This window comes from Phyllobates terribilis, unplaced genomic scaffold (assembly GCF_046119375.1).
Source record: "Phyllobates terribilis strain yellow unplaced genomic scaffold, ASM4611937v1 Scaffold_115__1_contigs__length_5345438, whole genome shotgun sequence".
Lineage (NCBI taxonomy): Eukaryota > Metazoa > Chordata > Amphibia > Anura > Dendrobatidae > Phyllobates > Phyllobates terribilis.
The window spans coordinates 3,606,365-3,631,706 of record NW_027362875.1 but is presented as its reverse complement, the minus strand read 5'-3'; the positions used below and the strand labels follow the sequence as shown (position 1 = coordinate 3,631,706).

The window sequence follows — 25,342 nt, the reverse complement described above, 5'->3', positions numbered from 1 at the left end:
CCTGTGACCTCATCACAGCTCCTGTGTGCACAGAGCAGCCATATATGTGGTGGCGGCTCTGCAGGTGGAGGTATGTGGAGACCCCATTACTGGGCGCAGGGGGCATTAACCCCTTCAGCACGGAGACTCTTTTGGGGTCTTGTGTTGCCCCTTTATAAGAATCATAAGGATTTTGTTCTGTTTCCTGTAATAGATACATACGACCCAACTATGGAGACAGGAAGGGAGGAAACGTATTGCTCTCATAGTACAAGACCCCTTTACTGGCCCCACAGTGTAATGCCCCCGTTATGCTTCTTATGCAGGATGTATGATGCCCCCACACAGTGTAATGCCCCCATTATGCCCCTTATGCAGTATGTATGATGCCCCCCACTGTGTAATGCCCCCATTATGCCCCTTATGCAGGATGTATGATGCCCCCACAGTGTAATGCCCCCATTATGCCTCTTATGCAGTATGTATGATGCCCCATACAGTGTAATGCCCCCATTATGCCCCTTATGCAGGATGTATGATACCCCACATAGTGTAATGCCCCCATTATGCCCCTTATGCAGTATGTATGATGCCTCACACAGTGTAATGCCCCCATTATGCCCCTTATGCAGTATGTATGATGCCCCCACAGTGTAATGCCCCCATTATGCCCCTTATGCAGGATGTATGATGCCCCTTATGCAGGATGTATGATGCCCCCATTATGCCCCTTATGCAGTATGTATGATGCCCCCACACAGTGTAATGCCCCCATTATGCCCCTTATGCAGGATGTATGATGCCCCCCACACAGTGTTATTCCCCTTATGCAGGATGTATGATGCCCCCACACAGTGTAATGCCCCCATTATGCCCCTTATGTAGGATGTATGATGCCCCCACACAGTGAAATGCCCCCATTATGCAGGATGTATGATGCCCCCATTATGCCCCTTATGCAGGATGTATGATGCCCCCACACAGTGTAATGCCCCCATTATGCCCCTTATGCAGTATGTATGATGCCCCACACAGTGTAATGCCCCCATTATGCCCCTTATGCAGGATGTATGATGCCCCCACACAGTGTAATGGCCCCATTATGCCCCTTATGCAGTATGTATGATGCCCCCACACAGTGTAATGCCCCCATTATGCCCTTTATGCAGGATGTATGATGCCCCCACACAGTGTAATGGCCCCATTATGCCCCTTATGCAGTATGTTTGATGCTCCCACACAGTATAATGTTCCCACAGTACCACCATCCCCCCACACACAGTATAATCAGTTGCGAAACTAGGATCTGATGGGCGCCTGTGCAAATTTCGACTGACGCCCCCTATCTGGTTAAAAATATGTATGCCCCTTTTCCTGGGCCCTATCCAGGTATATGCCCCCCTTATTCTGTCGCTGTTCTTTAATGTATAGAAAAAAAATAACTATTATACTCACCAGATGCGAACTTAGAAGTCATGGGGCCCCATAGCAGAAGTATAATGCACTCTCCAGGTCCTCCATACAGTATAATGCACAACCTATAGTCATCCATATAGTATACCTCACCGTCCATAGTCCTCCATGTAGTATACTATACCATCCATAGTCCTCCATATGGTATACTGCAGTCCCCATAGTCCTCCATATAGTATAATGCACTCCTCACAGTCCTCCATATAGTATACTGCACAGCCCATATTCCTCCATATAGTATAAGGCACTCCCCATAGTCCTCCATACAGTATATGGCACTCCCCATATCCCCATAGACCTCCATATGGTATAAGGCACTCCTCATAGTCCTCCAGATAGTATAAGGAACTCCCCATAGTCCTCCGTATAGTATAAGGCGCTCCCCATAGTCCTCCGTATAGTATAATGCACTCCTCATAGTCCTCCATATAGTATACTGCACAGCCCATAGTCCTCCATATGGTATAAGGCACTCCCCATAGTCCTCCATATGGTATAAGGCACTCCCCATAGTCCTCCGTATAGTATAAGGCACTCCCCATAGTCCTCCGTATAGTGTAAGGCACTCCCCATAGTCATCCGTATAGTATAAGGCACTCCCCATAGTCCTCCGTATAGTGTAAGGCACTCCCCATAGTCATCCGTATAGTATAAGGCACTCCCCATAGTCCTCAGTATTGTATAAGGAACTCTCCATAGTCTCTGTATAGTATAAGGTACTCCCCATAGTCATCCGTATAGTATAGGGCACTCCCCATAGTCCTCCATATAGTACAAGGAACTCCCCATAGTCCTCCGTATAGTACAACCCCGGAGGATATTCATTCAGTTGTTTAATGTTGTTGAAAAAAAGTAGATCACAGACATGGCACAAAACTAAAGTCATTTCAAATGGCAACTTTAGGGCTTTAAGAAACACTAAAAGAAATCAAGATAAAAAATGTGGTACTCAGTAAGGGTAATTTTTTGCAGACCAAGCCGAGGGAAAAAAATTATGGAATCACTCAATTCTGAGGAAAAAATGATGGAATCATGAAAAACAAACACACAAAAGAACACGCCAATACATCACTAGTATTTTGTTGCAGCACCTCTGGCTTTAATAACAGCTTGCAGTCTCTGAGGCATGGACTTAATGAGTGACAAACAGTACTCTTTATCAATCTGGCTCCAACTTTCTCTAATTGCTGTTGCCAGATCAGCTTTGCAGGTTGGAGCCTTCTCATGGACCATTTTCTTCAACGTCCACCAAAGATTTTCAATTGGATTGAGATCCGGACTATTTGCAGGCCATGACATTGACCTTATGTGTCTTCTTTCAAGGAATGTTTTCACAGTTTTTGCTCTATGGCAGGATGCATTTTCATCTTGAAAAATGATGTCATCATCCCCAAACATCCTTTCAATTGATGGGATAAGAAAACTGTCCAAAATATCAATGTAAACTTGGGCATTTATTGAAGATGTAATGACAGCCATCTCCCCTGTGCCTTTACCTGACATGCAGCCCCATATCATCAATGACTGTGGAAATTGGCATGTTCTCTTCATGCAGTCATCTTTATAAATCTCATTGGAACGGCACCAAACAAAAGTTCCAGCATCACCACCTTGCCCAATGCAGATTCGCGATTCATCACTGAATATGACTTTCATCCAGTCATCCACAGTCCATGATTGCTTTTCCTTAGCCCATTGTAACCTTGTTTTTTTCTGTTTAGGTGTTAATGGTGGCTTATGTTTAGCTTTTCTATATATAAATCCCATTTCCTTTAGGCGGTTTCTTACAGTTCGGTCACATACATTGACTCCAGTTTCCTCCCATTCATTCCTCATTTGTTTTGTTGCGCATTTCCTGTTTTGGAGACATATTGCTTTAAGTTTCCGGTCTTGACGCTTTGATGTCTTCCTTGGTCTACCAGTATGTTTGCCTTTAACAACCTTCCCATGTTGTTTGTATTTGGTCCAGATTTTAGACACAGCTGACTGTGAACAACCAACATCTTTTGCAACATTGAGTGATGATTTACTTTCTTGTAAGAGTTTGATAATCCTCTCCTTTGTTTCAATTGACATCTCTCGTGTTGGAGCCATGATTCATGTCAGTCCACTTGGTGCAACAGCTCTCCAAGGTGTGATCACTCCTTTTTAGATGCAGACTAACGAGCAGATCTAATTTGATGCAGGTGTTAGTTTTGGAAATGAAAATTTACAGGGTGATTCCATAATTTTTTCCTCAGAATTGAGTGATTCTATATTTTTTTCCCTCTGCTTGGTTTGCATAAAATTACCCTTACTGAGTACCACATTTTTAATCTGGTTTTCTTTTAGTGTTTCGTAAAGCCCTAAAGTTGCTATTTGAAATGACTTTAGTTTTGTGCCATGTCTGTGATCTGCTTTTTTTCAACAACATTAAACAACCGAATGAATATCCTCCGAGCCCGGTGATTCCATAATTTTTGCCAGGGGTTGTATAATGCACTCCCCAAATTCCTACATATAGTATAAGTTTCTCCCCATAGTCCTCCGTATAGTATAAGGCACTCCCCATAGTCCTCCATATAGTATAATTCACAGCCCATAGTCATACATATAGTATAATGCACAGCCCATAGTCCTCCATAATGTATAATTCAAAACCCATTGTCATACCTGTAGTATAATGTACAGCCCATTGTCATGCATGTAATATAATGCACAGCCCATAGTCATACGTATAGTATAATGCACAGCCCATAGTCATACGTGTAGTATAATGCACAGCCCATAGTCATACATGTATTATAATGCACATAATACACATCCCATAATCATACATATAGTATAATGCACAGCCCATAGTCATCCATGTAGTATAATGCACAGCCCATAGTCCGTACATGTAGTATAATGCACAGCCCATAGTCCGTACATGTAGTATAATGCACAGCCCATAGTCATCCATATAGTATAATGCACAGACCACAATCATCCATGTAGTATAATGCACAGCCTATAGTCAGTCTTTGCTGACGACAACAAGCTATGTAGGATATTAAAATCTGATCTTGACATTACAATATTGCAAAACAGATAAGGTGACTAAAAGGGCAAACACTTGGCAGATGAGGTTTAATGTAGATAAATGTAGAGTAATGCACCTAGGACGGAGTAACCCCGTTGCTGCATATACTGTATACTAAATGGGAGTATGCTCACGACTACAGAACAGGAGAAGGACTTGGGTATTCTGGCTACAAATAAGCTGAGCAGCAATACTCAATGTCGAGAAGCAGCTGCAAAAGCAAACAAGATTTTAGGATGTATAAAAGATATAACTAAAATTGCGTGATCCCAATGTATGGGATTCAGTTTTGGGCTCCACATTTTAAAAAGGATATTCAGAAGTTAGTCAGTTAATAGGCGGGCAACTAGATTACAAGGGATGGAGGCCTCTCATATGATGAGAGGTTGAAAAAGTTGAGCTTGTTTAGCTTAGAAAAACAACGCCTCAGATGGGATCTTATGTACATGTATAAATATATGTGTGGTCAGTACAAAGGACTACCACATCACCTATTCCTTCTAAAGACCATACTAAGGACCAGGGGGCACTCATTACGGGTGGAAGAAAGGCAATTTTGGCACCTAAACAGGAAAAGATTCTTTGCAGTCAGACTGTGGAATGCCCTACCACAAGAGGTAGTAATGGCAGACACTATAACAGCTTCCAAAAAAGGGCTGGATGATTTGCTCGATACACATAACATTGTGGGTTACAGTTAAATTAGACAAAATGTACAATTGGGGGAGGAAGGTTGAACTTGGTGAACCTAGGTCTTTAGTCAGCCTACATTACTGTGTTACTATGTTGCTATGAATGTGAGTCTGAAGACACACATTTAGCTGAAACGGGCTGGCGTTGTCTAGGCCCAGTCGTAGCTGTGACTGCGGTCATTAAGCTTCTAAATATAATGCTCCCACAGTACCTACAGCATATACAGTTACAAAAAAACAAGAAAACTTACTACACCAAATCACAGAGACAATTCAGTTTAGCCGAAGGAGAGCACTTAATTTGGCCGTTTCGTGAACGGGGGTTCCTGCATGAACGATATGTATCTCTCTACATGAACATATCCCACACATACACTCCCCCGTGATGACCTCACATGGGCCAGGTTGTGCGCTTGTCTCAGTCCTTCATGATTTTATGCAACCCCCAACTTATGTGATAATTCCACTCCGGATGATCGCAGAAGTTGTAGATTGATGCCATATTTTCCATCTGGATTTTATCTTTACTTAGAGACCAAACATGGCATAGCTGTTGTCAGTTATGTGGCCAGTGTGCATTTATGGCTCATTGGCAGGGGCTACAGTAATGAGAAAATATGTGTCATTTCTCTGGCTATCTCCAGTGCTGAGCATGTATGTGTGAAGATATTCAAGGTAATCCCCTGTCAATCACTGTGTACTACGTGACGGTGATTACAGAGATCTCCATACACAGTATAATCTGACTCTTTTGAATACACTGCAGCTTGAAAAGGAGGGGGCTGAGAAGCGAGGAGTGAGATCTCCCACAGCAGCTGACAGCTACACAGGATGTCCCATCCCCCAAGCCATGAGGCAGGCTCTTTGTGTAAGATACTATAATTTAATGTTGAGTTATGGGAGAACGATATGTCCCAGTGATAAACAAACCAGATTTTTGGAAACTGGAAGGAAGGGAGAATCTCACCAGCCCTTTCTCCACCGCCCAGCTAGCAAGGATAGAGAGATATGCAGCACAGCCTTTCGGAAGCCCCCAGGGCCACTGTGTTTGGTCTCCACGGATAGCAGAGGCCCAGCTGGGTCCATTGACACCAGAACCGGTTCCCTGGGACTATCCAGTAAGGAGGTATAGCCCATTTTAGTTTTGGGAGTCTCTTAACTAAGAGAGACCAGGGGAGGAAATTTGGGCGCAGCCACAAGGCCGGATTGGGAGTGATCCAGAGGGGTTAAGTACTCCTGGAACCCTGACATCATCGTCTTTGTTCCTGGGGAGGTCGTGCCATCAAGACGTGTGGGACAAGTCCATCAACCAAGTGAAGGCCCACAAACCTCTCCTGTGGCAGCCCTTCCCCAGAAAGACAGGTCATCCATCTAAACCAGTAACTGACTTGTAATAACTGCCTTATACCTTTTGCACCGATGCTTTTTTGCTTGTAACTCTGACCACTGTATATGTATAACCCTTATGTATATAGTGTATTGTTTAGTGTGCCCTTATGGCGATTAAATATATAACTTAATCTTGGGCTGTTCTTTTATCTCGACCCACGAAACTTACGCCTGTTGTTCAGTCCAACGAACAAGCTACTGGACTGGTTTCTAGCCCGATATAGTCTATTATATCAAATAGAAACTGGTGGTAGCTCTCCCAGGCTGACTAGGCTCTGCTTCACTGGAGCTAGTGAGCGGAGCCTCTCAGCCTATCAGGGTTGTGGGCGAGTGTGGTGCCACATCAGTGACTGAGTGGACCACCTCTACCCACTCCCTGGTTCCTTCCTGTCCCGTGTGGACAGGGAGTGTCTGCGCAAAATGTACCAACCTGACCTTACGCGTCCTTCGGGGGGTGCGGAATGTCACGTAGGTGCAGAGGGCAGGTCCTTACCACGTGCTCCATCTGACATAACTGTGACGTCAGGTGGGAGGCGGGGTGTGAATCCATCACAAGAGGCGGCAACAGCGAGGTTCTGCGGGGTCACCCCGTTGCCGCTTCTTCACATTATGTCTCATTAATATTGGATTCATATAAATTCCAATATTCTATATTTTCTTTCGGAGACATCCTGACTGCTGAAGCTGTGCTGATGAAAGGAATGTGTATGCTGGGTGACCTTGGCTATTTCTAAAGAGTGTGAGATATTCCCTTTTATCCTTAAAAGACCTTTTCCTGTCTGAACAAATAGTTTAATCTGCACTCTTTGTCTATGCACAATACACACCCTCATAGTCTTTCCCCTACAAGAAGAAGCTCTTGCATGTTAATTAAGCTGATTCACTGTTCCGCAACATTCAATTTTTTACTGGTATTAGTTTCTTGTCTAAGTCTTAGAGACTGTCAGCTGTTTGTCTTACTAGAAAACCTTGTGTCTGCTTTAATCCTCTTACTTCACAAGGGGCGACCTGCATGTTGATGAGGCTGGTTCACTTCACACTATAGGTAATTTGTTCAATCCTACATCTAAGAGTGTCAACTCAGATTGCAAATGACAGAGGGAAGGAGGGAGGGGGACAATTGACTTCAGAGATTTTTATTTTCTATGACATATCCAGAAAAAAAAAAAACACTTTAACTGGAGACATTAGCATCAAGTCACTCCTTTATTGGTGTTCTTATTAACAAGCTTTTATAAATGAGATCTAATGTGATAAAAAGGTTACAGCCTGGGTAAGACAGAAAACTTTCATATAGATGATGTAATCAGTGAAGGACTCTGGCCAAATATGTTTCTAGAGCCATAGTAGAAGATGAAGATGTTATCCTAATCATGAAGTAGTTATTTCTTGGGTCATGTGTAATGAATAAAAACAAAAGGTGTTCACACCCCTATAGGGAAAACATATAGCTACTACCTAATTCCCCGAAGGTAAATGAACCCTAATTCAGGGATGTGTTGAAACATGACTTTTAGTTTTTCTTCTTAAAATAACTGTGATCAAAATTTTTTAAAAACACATCGGTGTGCCAGTGCCAGTCCTATACAATGTATGATCCACTGATCTATTCAGTAAGCAACGTGTTTAGATCATACCTAGCTATATATATCTGTTCATCATGACTGCAGTTCATGGCTTATTATTGAACTGAACTGAACCTATGTTGCTAATGCACTGACACCACCAATGCTGTTTAAGAGACAATCACATAGCCACCCCAACAAGTTTCACCCCAACGGCTTCCTCAGGTGGCTGGAGCTATAATGAATACAGAAATATGCTGCTGACCTTTTTAAAGCCTTTGGATATGCACCATAGGTCCACAAAGAACCAATAGACTTTCCAGCACAAATCAGCCAATCACATTCTGTATTTTTCGGACTATAAGACGCACTTTTCCTCCAAAATTTTGTAGGAAAGTGGGGGGTGTGTCTTATAATCGGATATACATAAATACTGTGGATGTGGGTGGTGGGGGAAGCGACAGCGGCGGAGGAGCGGGGCACAGGAAATGAATATTCATCGCAGTGGGGAGTAGTGAATTTCATTTTCCTTCATAGCCGTCACACTGTGCCTGCAGTGCGGCTCCTGGTATGTATGGCACCTTCATCCCTCTTCCTGGTATGTATGGCACCCTTCATCCCTGTATGTGTGGCCCCCCTCATCCTGGTATGTTTGGCACCCCCTGATCCCCCTCACGCTGCACAGAAAAAAAATAACAATTAAACTCACCTCCTCTCTCGTCCAGAGCTGTGTCCCGCTCTTTGCTGGAATAGTCACTGCTCCCCATGCCGGGACTGTGTGCGTGGGAAGCAGTGACCATTCATTCTCCCTAATAGCGCGTACACTGTATGCACAACGCGGCTTCCTGCTGGGCTCTGCGGTCACCGTGCCTGCTATTAAAGTCCATGAATATCCATGGGCTTTAATAGTGGGCACGCTGACCACCGAGCGCATCAGGAGCCGCGCTGCGGCTACAGTGTGCGCGCTATTAAGGTGAGTGAATGATCACTGCTCCCCACGCACACAGTCCTGGTGTGGGGAGCAGTGACTATTCCGGCAGAGCATCTTGCTGCGTGAGGGTGCATGGCAGTTACGCTATGCGCGGCTCACACAGTGAGATCCCTGTCGGCAACAGAGCTGGACGCAGTGCTGGAGGAGAGAGGAGGTGAGTATGATTGTTTTTGGGTTTTTTTGTGTAGCGTGACAAAGCGGGATGAAGGGGGCCGTACATACCGGAATGAGGGGGGCCATACATACCGGGATGAAGGGGGCCATACATATCGGGATAAAGGGGGCCATACATATCGGGATAAAGGGGGCCATACATACAGGGATGAAGAAGGCCATACATACAGGGATGAGGGGGGCCATACATACAGGGATGAAGGGGGACATACATACAGGGACCAGGATGAGGGGGGCCACACATACAGGGATGAAGGGTGCCATACATACCAGGAAGAGGGATGAAGGTGCCATACATACCAGGATGGGTGTGAGGGGGGCCATACATACTAGGATGGGTGTGAGGGGGACTATACATACCAGGATGAAGGGTGACATACATACCAGGAAGAGGGATGAGGGGGGCCATGCATACCAGGATGGTGGATTGGGGTGCCATGCATATCAGGATGCAGATGGGGGCCATGTATACCAGGATGGGGGATATTAACAGAATTGGGGGACATTACTCCTATAACCGTGTCAGCAGCAGACCCCCTCCCCCTTAACAGTGGATCATGATCACATTTTTTGCTTATATATTTTTTTTTATTTTCCTCCTCTAAAACCTAGGTGCGTCTTATGGTCCTAAAAATACGGTATATATCGCATATGCTTAGCAAGTCTCATAACTGATACAATGACCAATCGTGACAGTTATGTATTACTTTCCCAAGATGCCTCATCTCAGAGAGCCTATGATTCACCACCGCATCAGATGCCAAGGGGGGACCAACCTATATCCTAGGACCTGATAGGTGTTCCCGTGTCCACTTGCAGCGTCGATAGACCGTGTATTCTGATGTCAGGTTATTTACCTTTTTCCCTATTGGATAACAGAGCCAGCCACTCATCGCATGCCATGTCTCGCCCTCTGATAGGTGAGTGTCAAATGACATCGCTCTCCATGGGTAATGGAGCCGGCCACTCATCGCATGCCACGTCTCGCTCCCTGATAGGTGCGCGTCAGATGACATCACTCTCCATGCGGTGACATCACCAGACATGCGCACTCACCAAAATTCCAAACTCAGGACACATTGTGTTTCAATAACAAACTGCGCATGTCCTCAAATCTCTTAAAGAGACATGATCCACATATGCAGAAAAGGAGAGATAGACAAATAATCATCATCTCTCCCTATCAGCGTTATTCATTACTCAAATCGAATGTCTGTGAACTATATAGAATAGTTGCAGGGACACAATATTTATATGAATAAATTCTCTATGCTAATCTCATTAATTACTCAGATCAATTTCATATAAGCCATAAATTAATCAGTTGAAATTGTCTAAATCCTACTATTTACATAAAAAAATTAATTGCTGGTTTACTCTCAAAAGGTTGTAACACTAACCATCAGACATATTTCCATATATCCTATTAAGTCTTGTTATCACAAAAACTTATATATAATTAACTCAATAAATTAATCATCTACTAGTATGTTATTCAACATTCATAGTGTAAATAGGCATAATTCATTCATGTCACTCATATAAATGCTCCTATAGGAAAGCACTATAGCTAAATAAATCCTTCATTAAGCCCCATAGGACTACGTGAATTAAGCTTATAGATCCATCTAGCTTTTTCCCTTAAACATAATTGGTCAAGGTTACCTTTCCTAGGGCCAAGGGTCATTTTACAAATGCCCCAAAATAGCAGTTCCAGGGGTTTTTCTGCATGTACACCTCTCATATGCTTTGAGAGAACCGTATCTGCACCAGTATTAATAGAGCTAAGATGTTTAGATATTCTCCTCCTAACCTCCTGGATGGTCTTCCCTACATACAATTTAGGGCAGGGACATTTCGCTACATAAATTATCCCCTTAGATCTGCAATTAATTTGGTCTCTAACGAAATACTCATGTCCATCAGTTGGATTCGTAAAAGTCGTAACCCGAGTCATATATTTACTAAAGGAGCAACCCCTACAAGGATCGGAGCCTCCATGATGTTTCGATTGCCAACTCAGAATACTGCCTGCTCCTCCTAAAATGGCTGTAATTGAGGAAATCCCTCAAATTTTTCCCTATATGGAAGGTAATTTCCGGATGTCCACCAACAATCGCCCTCAAATCGGCATCAGCTGAGAATATAGGCCATTACTTCCGCATGATGTTATACACTGTGCTTGTCTGATCATCATAGTTTCCTATATGTCAGACTCTATTATTCTCTGGTGCATTCCTCTTGGGGCATAGCAGCGAATCCCTATTAGTTGTCTTAGCCCTATTAAAGACTTTGTATAGCACCTGTTTCGGATATCCCCTTGCTGTAAATCTTGAGAATAGATTCCTACTCTCTTGGATAAAAGTATCCTCATCCAAACAATTATGTCTCGCACGCAGGTATTGACCTACCGGTATACCTGCTCTCAACACCCTGGGGTGCCAGCTATCCCAATGAAGGAGATTGTTGGTGGGGGTCGGCTTACGAAATATGTCCATATGAATATTACAGGTCCCATCAATTTGGTTTGTCAGGTCAAGGAAATTGATCCTCTTAAAACCGATTTCATGGGTAAAGAACATTCCAATCCGATTCTTATTCAAAATAGATACAAAATCCCCAAAAAATCTGTCACCATCCCACAAAATCAAAACGTCAATGAACTTACCCCAAAATAAAATGTGACTAGTATGAAAACTGAAATCCTCATTGAAAACGTGTTGGTCCTCCCACCACCCCAAAAATAAATTTGCAAAGGTTGGGACACATGTTCCCATTGCGGTCCCTTTCTTTTGATAGTAGTAAAATATATCATCAAAGGTGAAAAAATAATGCGTAAGTACGAATCCTAAGAGTGACAAAACAAGAGTTATGTGATAAGAATTGTCTACTCTTCATATTTAAAAAAATACGCAATTGTCCCAATGCCCAGCTCATGGTCGGTATTACTGTAGAGCAGGGTTCCCCAACTCCAGTCCTCAAGGCCCACCAACAGGTCATGTTTTCAGGATTTCCTTAGTATTGCACAGGTGATAATTCCATCATCAGCACAGGCAATAGTTACATCACCTGTGCAATACTAAGGAAATCCTGAAAACATGACCTGTTGGTGGGCCTTGAGGACTGGAGTTGGGGAACCCTGCTGTAGAGGGCCTCCACGTCCAGACTAGTCAGAATGATGGTATCAGATACAGTAATATCACTTAGTTTAGAGACTAGATCTTTTGTGTCACTTATAAATGAGGGTAATGCATGAACAAATGGTGTTAAAATTTCGTCAAGATATGTACTCGCGCTCTCTGTCAAGTGGACTTCAAGCACTTCATGCTTCCCTCTGCCGAGAAGCTTTTTGGAGAAAGAAATTTCATTCTCCAGCAGGACCTGGCACCTGTCCACACTGCCAAAAGTACCAATACCTGGTTTAAAAACAACATCATCACTGTGCTTGATTGGCCAGCAAACTCACCTGACCTTAACCCCATAGAGAATCTATGGGGTATTGGGAAGAGAAAGATGAGAGACACCAGACCCAACAATGCAGATGCGCTGAAGGCTGCTATCAAAGCAACTTGGGCTTCCATAACACCTCAGCAGTGCCACAGTCTGATCGCCTCCATGCCACGCCGCATTGATGCAGTAATTGATGCAAAAGGAGCCCCAACCAAGTATTGAGTACATTTACTGAACATGCATTTCAGTAGGCCAACATTTCGTGCTGACTTTGGTCTTGATAAAACAAAGTGGACCTACACCAGCAGATGACATGGCTTCCCAAAACATCACTGATTGTGGAAACTTCACACTAGACCTCAAGCAGCTTGGATTGTGTGCCTCTCCACTCTTCCTCCAGACTCTGGGGCCTTGATTTGCAAATGAAATACAAAATTTACTTTCATCTGAAAACAACACCTTGGACCACTGAGCATCAGTCCAGGTCTTTTTCTCCTTGGCCCAGGTAAGACGCTTCTGGCGTTGTCTATTGGTCTTGAGTGGCTTGAGACAAGAAATGCGACACTTGTAGCCCATGTCCTGGATACGTCTGTGTGGTGGCTCTTGAAGCAATGAATCCAGCAGCAGTCCACTCCTTGTGAATCTCCCCCAAATTTTTGAATGGCCTTTTCTTAACAATTCTTTCAACCGGTTATCCCGGTTGCTTGTGCACCTTTTTCTATCACACTTTTTTCTTCCACTCAACTTTCCATTAATATACAACCCCTGGCAAAAATTATGGAATCACCGGGCTCGGAGGATGTTCATTCAGTTGTCTAATGTTGTTGAAAAAAAAGCAGATCACAGACATGGCACAAAACTAAAGTCATTTCAAATGGCAACTTTAGGGCTTTAAGAAACACTAAAAGAAATCAAGATAAAAAATGTGGTACTCAATAAGGGTAATTTTTTTCAGACCAAGCAGAGGGAAAAAATTATGGAATCACTCAATTCTGAGGAAAAAATTATGGAATCATGAAAAATAAACACACTTAAAGAACACTCCAATACATCACTAGTATTTTGTTGCACCACCTCTGGCTTTAATAACAGCTTGCAGTCTCTGAGGCATGCACTTAATGAGTGACAAACAGTACTCATTAGGGTAGGGTCTGAGCACATTGCTTACTGAATAGTTCAGTGGATCATACATTGTATAGGACTGGCACTGGCACACTGATGTGTTTTTATCAAATTTTGATCAGTTATTTTAAGAAGGAAAAAATAAAAGTCATGTTTTAACACATCCCTGAATCATTTACCTTTGGGTAATTAGGTAGTAGCTACGTGTAATGAATATCTCCTTAAGTATTGCTAATGCCGATTCCAGTGCCAGTAAATGAGACAAGAATTAGCGTTATGGAAGATGAGTCTATGAGAAAAGTGTTCAGCTGCTGACTCCAAGGAAGAAACTGCTTGTTGTCTGTGGCCTAAAATATATAGGTTTTATTAGTAGATGACAGGGAAAAAAGTAGAATGTTGTAAACTAATAAAAATACCATGGTTGCTTGGGTCCTCCTCCAGTCTCTTCATTTCCTGGTCAATCCCAACGTACTTGTGATTCCTACAGCTAATCAGTTGCCAAAGCAGTGGCCAACTTAGCCAATGATTGGGAGCATGGAGGAGATGTCCTTTTCTGCAATTCAACATATGTTCCAATCCATACAAGACTAGAGAATATAACATCTACACGTTCTATCTCCTGATATATTTCCCCTTATTGTCTCCAGTAATTGTATTATTACACAGAATTCTTTATGATGTTCCATCACTTTCCTATTTAGGACATCTTCTATATTAAGAGAATTTTTCTGAATCACCTATCAAGGATGGATATTGACAGAGACAAGATGGCGGAGAGGATATTACACCTCACCCTAGAGATCCTCTTCCGGCTTACTGGAGAGGTGAGAGATTCTGATGACGTCACATTACATCATTCTTATCTATGGGAATAACAGATGGACAGAACTGGAGAGGTGAGGACTCTGGAAATGTCTGTAGTGAGATTTATTAATGTGTCTCTCCATAACCAGGATTACACAGTAGTGAAGAAGACCTCTAGTGAGCGCTGCCAGGCCCCTGTGTCTGAGGGATGGGGAAGACCCCTGAGCCCAATCACGGGACCTCCACCTCACCCCCTGATACATGAGGACATCAATGACCAGAAGATCCTAGATCTCACCTACAAGATGATTGAGCTGCTGACTGGAGAGGTGACACTGCTGGGAATGCTGGGACATTATTAGTAATTATATGAAGGGATCGGGGGGATGACGGTATCATTGTATGTGTCAGGTTCCTATAAGGTGTCAGGATGTTGCTGTCTATTTCTCCATGGAGGAGTGGGAGCATTTAGAAGGACACAAAGATCTGTACAAGGACATCATGGAGGTTCCCCAGCCCCTCACATCACCAGGTAATAGACAGGACTAAATACACACGGCCTATAATTATCTGTATGTAAAGAATGAATTCAGTCCCTGTATGTGTTTCCTCCAGATCTATCCAGTAAGAGGACAACATCAGAAAGATGTCCCCGTCCTCTTCTTCCACAGGACTGTAAGCAAGAAGATCCCAATGTTCCTCAGGATCATCAGGTAGATGGAGAGAAGGTGTCATGAGATCTCCCCTATGCTTGTGCTCAGTCTTGTTTTATCCACCAGTATTATATGTTTTATACTTGTGTAATGAGAACGGTGGAGATGGCAGGATTAGAGCTGGTCATAGATGTGACTTCTCCATCTGTCTGTGACTTTTACATTATTTGTTTCAGGGTGAAGATCTGACCCATATTAATACTACAGAGACATATATGAGGGATGATGAGCAGTGTAAAGAGGAGATTCCTACATATGACTACCCAGGTGAGTAGTAACCACTAAATACAGAAAAATCACAGATTCTTCTCAGTCACCGGCTGTGGCTGCTTTATCAGTCGGATAGTCCAATCATATCTCAATCGTGTGATCTCCATTTTGCCGCTAGACCACAACATTCGCCTCCAAATGAAAAATTGTTCTAATTACTTGGTGAAATTGTGAAAGCCCTTTTCTATAGATCTTACAACCTGAAGGATCCACCTACCCCCTGGGTTTAGAAGACGCTGACTGTTACCTGCCCAGATCTGTGAACTACAAAGCCAAATGACAGCGTACGTAGAATGTGCTGACAAGTGAGAAAATCACTTGAAGAAAAATATTATGATGGGACTGTAAGAGAAAGCGGAGGGTAATGATGCTGTTGGCTTCCTAGACCCCTGATATCTTATTGGATGAATCTACCTTCTCTCCCTTCTGTGCTGCTGAATGTGCTCATATGGTCCCTACAAGACCAGGTCCAGTCTTTCTGGCCAAACTTCACTTTTATGATCGACAACATTAAATGTGCAGTGAGGGCCAAGTGTGAATTTCTGTACAATAACAACAGAGTTTCCCTTTATCCTGAGTTTACAATTTCTATTGCAAACCAACTAACTTCAAACAGGATTGTGATAAACTATACAGAAAACATTACTCCTGTGCCATGATATATCTCTAAGCTGTGCGTGGCTGATGGCTGTAATATACATTTATTCCCGCCTGCAGGAGATGTGTTGGCTCCAGCCCTGGTTTCATGGATTCACTCCGTGTCATAAATTCCATTATGTTTTTAATCCTCAGGAATTCAGATTACTGCACAATCTCTCCTGAAATGGGGGCGCTAATACTTTCTCTACTCTTCTGGTCAGGACTCCCAGTAACGCCAATGGTCCACCATAAATGAATCCAACTTCGGTTTAGTGTTGGAGTTCTCTCCTCATACATAGGATGTAACATTTTTTTATTCATGTCTTTTTTATCCCTGGTTCCTTTTGTTTGATAGTTTAAAGTGGGATCGGCCGGCCTCACTTAATGTTTAACTCCCTGGTAGTCTTTCATAAAAGATCTCCATTACCTCTTCCAAATGCCCGAGTTCTGAATTTAAGGCACCTCATCTCTGCACTATCATAACAAGTTCTCTTTAAATGTCTAACATTTCTTCTTGAAACTCATCTGACAGAAAATATTGTCCCTTACGATAGTTTAGATTCCTAAGAGCCGCCGAGCCCCATACTCTAATTATCAGAGAGGTTTCACCACTAGTTACTCATTTTTACTTATGAAGACTGTTGAGTTTGATCATTTCAGTTGACGTGTCATTATTAGTGTTAAGCGAGCATGCTTGTTTAACCCTTTAAACGAGCACGCTTGGGTGCTCGGTGAGTATTTTCGTCGTGCTCGGTGTCTATGTTTGAATCGCCACGGCTGCATGTCTTGAGGCTGTTAGACAGCTGTGACACTTGCAGGGATTTCCTGTTTGTTAGACAGCTGTGACACATACAGGGATTGCCTAACAGCCGTGACACATGCAGCTCAAACATAGATGCCGAGCATGCTGCAAATACTCAGAGAGCACCTGAGCACGTGCTTGTTTAAAGGGGTAAATGAGGATGCTCGCTCAACACTAGTCATTATCTATGGTCACATTTTTTGACTACAGTAGTTAGTGTCCAAAATAATCTGATTTAACCACTTCCCGCAGACAGTTTTATGTTGCTAATCAGGCTCCATTTTTCAAATCTGACGTGTGTCACTTTGTGGTGATAACTTTGGAATTCTTTACAAAGGATAATAGGAAACAAATGGACCTTAAAAATTATTTTCCAACTTCTCTTGAAACCGACAATACCCTATATACGGTCGTACACTACTGCCTGGGCACATGGCAGGTTAAGAAGTGGAGGAGAGCCATTTAGCTGCTTGAATGCAGATCTTGCTGGAATAGATTGCAGACATAATGTATTGGGGACACTGTTCATGGTCACCTGACAGCTCAGAAAATGGCTACCACGAACAGGGTTGGTGCTATCTACTCCCGTTTTTCAGATCCCCGGAATTGCTTGGCTCAACATTCTTTAACCCCCTTACATGGATCTGGACTTACAAAGAGACCCCTAGGCTTGGGCCACGGTATTACCTGCTATTCTGTGTTGTGAGATGGCAAGAAGAATAGTCAGGTTGCCGGGTCAGAACCATGAGGGCAGAGAAAAATCAGAAAACACGAGTATTCAGTAAATGGGCCGAGGTCACAACCGGAAACAAATACACAAGATGGGAGATGAGCACAGGGGACAGAACCAGAGGAGAACAAGGCTGGATCTGGCAGCTTCCGGCAATATGCTTCCAGCTTTAGTAGGGTGTGGTGCTTTCCAGTTGGCTGAAGCACGGAGCGAGATGTGCCCTTAGTCATAGGATATCCTATAACTAAGGGCCCATCTCGGCGCCAGAAACGCATAAGGAAGTTTGATTTTAACTCGGTTTTAATGATACACTAATAAAGAATCAATTTTTACCTGGACGGTGATGCTGAATTACGTTCCTCCCCCCTCCTTCCTTGATTCAGACATAAGCACTGAATTAAAAAGGTGTAGGGACATGTGACATAAATAATTTTTAATGTTTTGACCCTGCCAGAGTCTTATTTATAATGTTGCTGTGAAAAAAGAGAAAAAATCTATAAATGTCAAAACACACATACATATTTACTTATATACCGAAATGATATACATAAGGCTTTCACATGTTCATCATCAATGTGCGACAGTTACAAGTACAATCTTCAGCAGCTTCTAGGACATCCGTCCTGCAGGTAAGTATTGCTGATATTCTGGGCGCATGGTAAGTCATTGGTAAAAAATGGGACAATGGAAGCAAAAAGATTAATGATTAAGTGGAGGAGCAATGGAGCCGGAGGAGGACCAAGGAGTAGAATGATAGAGCTTAGATGGTAAAGAAGTTAGGTATCAGGGCAGTGACATAAGGAAAATGGGTCACCAAATAGATGAGTATAAAGGCATGTTAGGTATAGGGCAGAGACATATGAGGAATAGTGTTGAGCGAATCTGTTTGACATTTCAAATTTGTGTTCGTGTGCGGGGTTCCGAATTGTTCTCGCCAAAAAATCGGCTCCACCCATGAACATCCCTGATTTTCCACGCTGTCAAGCAGATGACAGCTGCGTGACAGCGTGGCAAATTAGGGATGTTCATGGGCGGAGCCGATTTTTTGGCGAGAATAATTCGCAACCCCGAACACGAATTTGAAATGCCGAACAAATTCGCTTAACACTAATGAGGAATATAGGTCCCCACTTAGATAAGTAATAAAGCTTTTTAAGTAACAGTTAGAGACATATAGGGAGTACAGGTCCCCAAACAGATCAGTATAGAGGCATGTTGTATGATCTTGCCTGGTGGCTTGCTTGACTGCACAAAGTATGCTGGGTGGGTACCTTTAATGGAGCTGTGAACAGCTCGTGCATCTGTCTCTGGTTGAGAATGAAGGGTTTATGTATGTTTCCGCCATTACCACCGGACCGGAAGTGCGTGTGCTCAAACCCGCCCCCCAGAAGTTGCGTCAAGGGCGGGTGATGTGGCAGGGAGAGTGGGTCTTTTGGGGCGGGCCCGTCCCCCATAGGGCCATGTCACATGTGTAGCGTAACCATGGCGACAGATGAAACCCGCGCATGAGCTCTAGGTTATATGCAATAGTTATTTTATGTTGTCATCACGGTGCATCGATGAGGGGCAAAAGTGAGGTTGATCTGGGTGGGAGAATAAAACGACTTGTGCTGGTTGGATCAAATGGTGCCCGGGATTAAAGCAGTAATGGAGGGGGGTGTAAGGAATGTATGGAGTCCTGTATTAAACTATAGAGTGTGAGGCCATGTTTTTTTTGTATGTAATTAGGTTTGCAAGAATAATACATGGGAGTTGTGTGTAAGAGGGTGAGGAGAAGTTGAGGAAGGGAAGGGGTGGAGAAGGAAATCAGTGGGGGGGGGGGGAGGTGAGAGGGGAAGGGGGTTTGAGGAACTCACCTGGCGAGAAGGAATAGGAGTAGGTTGTAGAGCTGATCTAGTGTGTTTTGAAAAAAGATTAATCAGGTTAGCCAATCTATTTCACAGTTGAGTCCCTGTGTCAGTGTCTGGAGGGTGTGTATCCAGAACCACTCCTGTTGTTTAAGGAGTTTGATATGGTTACCATCTCGTCTGGGTTCTTTTTCAATCACCTGGAACCTGAGTTGTGATACTGTATGCCTGGCGCTGGAGAAATGATAGGGTAGTGGTAACCAAGTTTTGCCGCAACGAATCGTGGAATTATGGCTGGCAATGTGGTCCCTGATGTGTTAAGTAGTTTCCCCTACGTATAGTAGACAACATTTGATTACATATACCACCACGTTAGATTCTCTGCAGAATGAATGAGGACAGGCATGGTGAAAGAAGTAGACATCGCAGGAGTAGATCTCAGAGGAAATGGGACACACGCCCTAATATGACAAAATGGCAGAAAACCAGAGTAGTAGAAATTCCCATAAGGTGACTCCATTTTGGATTTTATAACCCTCAGTGAAATAATCTATAGTAGTAGTGACTATTTTGACTCCACAGCCACTTTCCGGAAATTAGCACACAGTGGATGTTGGAACGTGAAAATTGAAAATATACTATTTTATTGCCCAACACATACCAGATTGTGCTCCAGGAGACACAGACATCATAAATTAAGTGGGTTCTTCTCACTATAGTAATGCCAAATACATGGATGCTAAATGTGGTTTGGGCACACTGCAAGGCTCAGAAGCGAGGGGGAGATCTGACTTTGGGAGAGTGGATATTGCTGGATTGGTTTATGGAAGCCATGTTGCTTTTCAAGAGCCTCTCAGACCAGTGCCGTAACTATAAACTTCGGGGCCCCGGGGCAAAACTTTATAGTGGGGCCCCTCAACATTTCAATCACTAGAGGTTGTGCGGAATGTGGTGAAGCCTGCTACGCATTGTTGTATACAACACACAGGCTTCAAGACCTTTAATAGATTTTGTTGTTTATGATGCAAGTTTTAGAAGTTAAATATTCAGTGAATATGTTTGGAAAATTAATAAGGTGAATAATTCCAAATATTGCACAATTTTAAAATAACTGTATATGTTTATTAAATAGCAGGGCTTCTCACATCTGTCACAGAGATATGTGTCTGCTGAGACTGTCTCCTCTCAATGATGCTGAGAGTTTGTTACAGTCAGTGTGCACTGTGCCTTGCCAACTCTCTGTGATCTCCAGACTAACATATTGTTACAAATCTTGTGCTATGAGACTCTCCAGGCCAGTGCAGGTTTCCATTCATTGACAGCTGGCAGAGCTCCTGGAAATTATTGAAATGATAGTCTCTCCTGTCCTCCGGGTGACATTGTCTGACAGGAATATAGGAGCTGGGTATTTTATGAGAAATTAAAGTATTAAAATACAATTTTTTACCATCAGTTTGGGGCCCCTTGGGTGGTTGGGGCCCCGGGGCTGTAGTTACGGCCCTGTCTGAGACCCTAATAATGTGGAAACTTCTTTTTTTCCTTTGACAGATGATGGATCTGAGTAGGGACTTGTTTTTTGTAAGATGAGTAGAAGTTTCTATTGGTATTATTTTCACCTACATAACATTGTTTGGTGGCTTTATATTCCATATTTGGGAGGCAGAATTAACAGACAGTTGAACACCACGGTCTACTGGTTCATCCTATGAGGTTTTCTATTAGACTGTGAACTGTCATTGTCTTGGTGAATCATTCAATGTTTTTACATAACTTGCCATTCCTACAGACACTTTAAGTAGATATGTTCAAAAATTCAAGGATATTTTATTCAATAATAGTAATTTGTTTTATTTTTCGCAGATGACTGTACCCAGAGATCAGAGGGACAGCTGACATCTTCAATTTTTAAATCGGAAGATCTTGAGATCCCACGTAATACAACTGAAGTGAATGCCATTACTCCAGATATACCATCATCCTTTCACACAAAAGATTTGTCATTTGATTCTTTAAAACAGGTCCTGTCTTCTGATTTATTACTGACTACTAAGGAAAATCATAGCCACAAAAGAGGCATTAAGAACCAAACTGCTCCTAAAGCAAAGAAGCCATTATCAGAATATGGAAATAGTCATCAAAAAATGTATACAGCAGGGAATAGATTTTTTTGTTTCAAGCATGGGAAATGTTTTAACCAGAAATCCAATCTTGTTAGTCACCAGAGAAGTCACATAGCGGAGAAACCATTTTCATGTTCAGAGTGTCAGAAATGTTTTACAGAGAAATCCACTCTTATTTCACATCAGCGAATTCACACAGGGGAGAAGCCATTTTCATGTTCAGAATGTGGGAAATGTTTTACAGAGAAATCAAGCCTTACCAAACATCAGAGGACTCACACAGGGGAGAAGCCTTATTCCTGTTCAGAATGTGGAAAATGTTTTGCAAGGAAATCAAATCTTATAGCACATCAGAGAACTCACACAGGGGAGAAGCCATTTTCATGTTCAGAATGTAGAAAATGTTTTACAGAGAAATCAAGTCTTACCAAACATCAGAGAACTCATACAAGGGAGAAGCCTTTTTCATGTTCAGAATGTGGGAAATATTTTGAAAAGTCAAATCTTATCAAACATCAGAGAACTCACACAGGGGAGAAGCCTTTTTCATGTTCAGAATGTGGGAAATATTTTACAGAGAAATCAAGTCTTACCAAACATCAGATAACTCACACAGGGGAGAAGCCTTTTTCATGTTCAGAATGTGGGAAATATTTTGCAAAGAAGTCAAATCTTATCAAACATCAGAGAACTCACACAGGGGAAAAGCCTTTTTCATGTTCAGAATGTGGGAAATGTTTTGTAGATAAATCAACTCTTGTTAGTCACCAGAGAACTCACACTGGGGAGAAGCCATTTTCATGTTCAGAATGTGGAAAATGTTTTGTGAAGAAAATATCTCTTCTCAGTCACCAGAGAACCCACACAGGGGAGAAGCCTTTTTCCTGTTAAGAATGTGGAAAATCTTATACAAGGAAAACGAGTCTTATCGCACATCAGAAAACTTACACAGGGGAGAAGCCATTTTCATGTTCAGAATGTGGGAAATGTTTTGCAAAGAAATCAAATCTTATCAGACATCAGAAAACTCACATCAGGGAGAAGCCTTTTTCATGTTCAGAATGTGGAAAATGTTTTTACCATGAATCAGATGTTGTTATACACTAAAGAAGCCACAAAGGGGAGAAGCCATTTTCTTGTTTAAAATGTGGGAAATGTTTTACAGAGAAATCAAATTTTATCAGACATCAGAGAACTCACATAGGGGATAAGCCTTCTTCATGTTCAGAATGTGGGAAATGTTTTAACCAGAAAGTTCATCTTGATAGCCACCAGAGAACCCACACGGGAAAACGTCGCAACTACACCCAACTGGTCTCTGTATAGACTAAAAAGGCCCTAGCTGCACAACTTAAAACACCACCTCGGATCTAACTCTGTAATAGGCCGCTGAGGGGTTTCTTGTACCTTCTGAGGAATCAGAGGAGAGGTCGCAACACATTGTCAACAAGGGGAAAGGAAAGTGAGAAGTAAGATACAAAAACCATGGGTGAGAAACTAAGATACATTCATATAGGGCAAAGAAGGCAAGCTAAGGAGAATCAAAAATAAAAGGAACAAGTATAACCTCCCAGAAGCCTAACTGGTAGAAGGAAAAGCTGCTGGGAGGGAAAGCAAACAGATGGGGAGGATAGTTTCACCTTTGATGAAACTTACAAAATTCATCCTCACCCACAATTACTGTGAATTTGATAACCACACATATCTACATGAGACTGGTACAGATATAGGAAGTAAAATGGCTTAACAGTATGCAAATTTTCATGGTCAAGCTTGAAAGTGACTTCATGTCCTCACATCACATCAGGCCTCTGGCCTACTACCGTTACATTGATGATAGTTTAATCATCTGGACAGAGTCTGAGCAACAGCTAAAGATGTTCCTTGATCTGATTTAATCAATTTCATCCCACCGTCAACTTAACACTCAACTACTCCTGTACTGAAATTAACTTTTTGGACACCATCATTAAGTTGCAGAACAATGAAATAGAGACGTCCGTGTACCAGAAGCCAATTGACCTTCCAACATACCTTAAATGGGTCAGTTTCCATCCAAAACACACAATCTCCACTGTCTACAGCCAAGCCATTAGAAAAAAATCGGATATGTTCCAATACTATGGACAGAGACAAATACCTTGGTGGCCTCTGAAACACCTTTTTGAAGCAGGGCTACCATCAAACAACAATTGAAAACCAGATTGCAAAAGCCATCAGACTATCAATCATGTCCTACATTTCAAAACTAAACAAGAGAGCAACCGGGTGCCTCTCGTAGTCACTTACAATCCAAATCTGGAGGTGTTAATGGGAGCTGCACGGAAATTACAACTATTATTACAAAAAGATGCCTGATTACAATCTATATTTTGAGACCTCCCACTTCTGTGATTTAGGTAGCCACCAAATCTAAGAAGCTTCATTGTCAGAAGCTCCCTGTCCTCTCCAACAGCTTCAGGTACCTTTCCCTGCAGCCAGAAAAAATGTAAAACCTGTCCATTTATAATGAACACAGACAAGATGAAGATACACAACTCACATCAGGAGACAACCACAAGATCCCAGGTACTTTCAGCTGCATCATATCTAATGTAGTGTACTTAATTATATGTTCCAAATGTTCAATTGGGGGTCTGCATGTAGGGAAAACAGGGCAAAAACTTAGAACAAGGATGAATTCTCATCGCCACACAATAAAAGAAAAAAGAACAGATCTACCTATGGCCAAACATTTTTGTATCCTTGATAACCGCATCATGGACATGAAATTACTTGTATTAAAATGTAACTTCAAATCTCAGAAAGACAAAAAAAATTTGGGAGTACAAGCTTATGACAATCTTTGACACACTCACAGAGCAGCAATGAATGTATCGTATGGATTTATGTCTTTCTACATCAACTAAGGAATGTGCTCCTCAGACCATTTTGGGAGTTTTACAATCATGGACCAGACCTCAATCACAGGACAGTAAAACTTTCACACTCCTTATCTATGAACTGTTCCAATATTTACAGCCACAACGACTTCTCCCTCTTCAATACTGATCGTTCTTCTTCACGTCACTTGTCTTATCTATTGCATTATTCCTGTGCCCTGCTGCGTATAAATATGTGACTCTTCAGATTGTGTTATAGTATGCCTGATGAAGAGATCTGAGTAGTCTCGAAAGCTTGAAATTTGTTACCATCTTTTCAGTTAGCCATTAAAGGGTATCAACCCCTGAGGACTCTCAAACCTTAATATTTTTCTATCTACTGGCTAACACGATACTATGATATATATTTTTTGCGAAATTTTTGCTAAACTTGAGAAATGTGTTTTTTTTTCTGTTCAGGAACTTTCATTCATGGGTGTTACGGGTCCGGGTGGTGGAACCTCTGTGCTTTGGTGCAAGGAGGGACCAGAGGGGCGTAACTAAGTGCCTACTCGGACCGACCCAAGTCACACGGCGGCTTAGTCGACTCCGTGAACCAGGGAGGGACCGGGCAGGTGAACCAGGTGCCACTCTAGG

General features: G+C 42.5%; 1 protein-coding gene across 1 annotated transcript; it reads left to right on the top strand.

The window, feature by feature from the left end:
• On the top strand, positions 1 to 25,065 carry LOC141201436 (uncharacterized). The gene is made up of 7 exons (XM_073663429.1): positions 1 to 70; positions 14,601 to 14,723; positions 14,853 to 15,032; positions 15,115 to 15,235; positions 15,319 to 15,416; positions 15,593 to 15,683; positions 21,565 to 25,065. Exons 2-7 carry the CDS (start codon positions 14,646 to 14,648, stop codon positions 22,713 to 22,715), a joined length of 1,719 nt encoding a protein of 572 aa, XP_073519530.1. The 5' UTR covers positions 1 to 70; positions 14,601 to 14,645; the 3' UTR covers positions 22,716 to 25,065.
• Positions 25,066 to 25,342: the final 277 nt, after the last annotated feature.

What these genes read in the sequence shown, in the direction of transcription:
- LOC141201436 (XM_073663429.1), top strand. Translation starts at nt 14,646, where the DNA reads ATGGATATTGACAGAGACAAGATGGCGGAGAGGATATTACACCTCACC. An exon ending in TTGAGCTGCTGACTGGAGAG is followed by an intron (nt 15,033 to 15,114) that starts GTGACACTGCTG and finishes TGTATGTGTCAG; the next exon opens with GTTCCTATAAGGTGTCAGGA. An exon ending in CCAGCCCCTCACATCACCAG is followed by an intron (nt 15,236 to 15,318) that starts GTAATAGACAGG and finishes TGTTTCCTCCAG; the next exon opens with ATCTATCCAGTAAGAGGACA.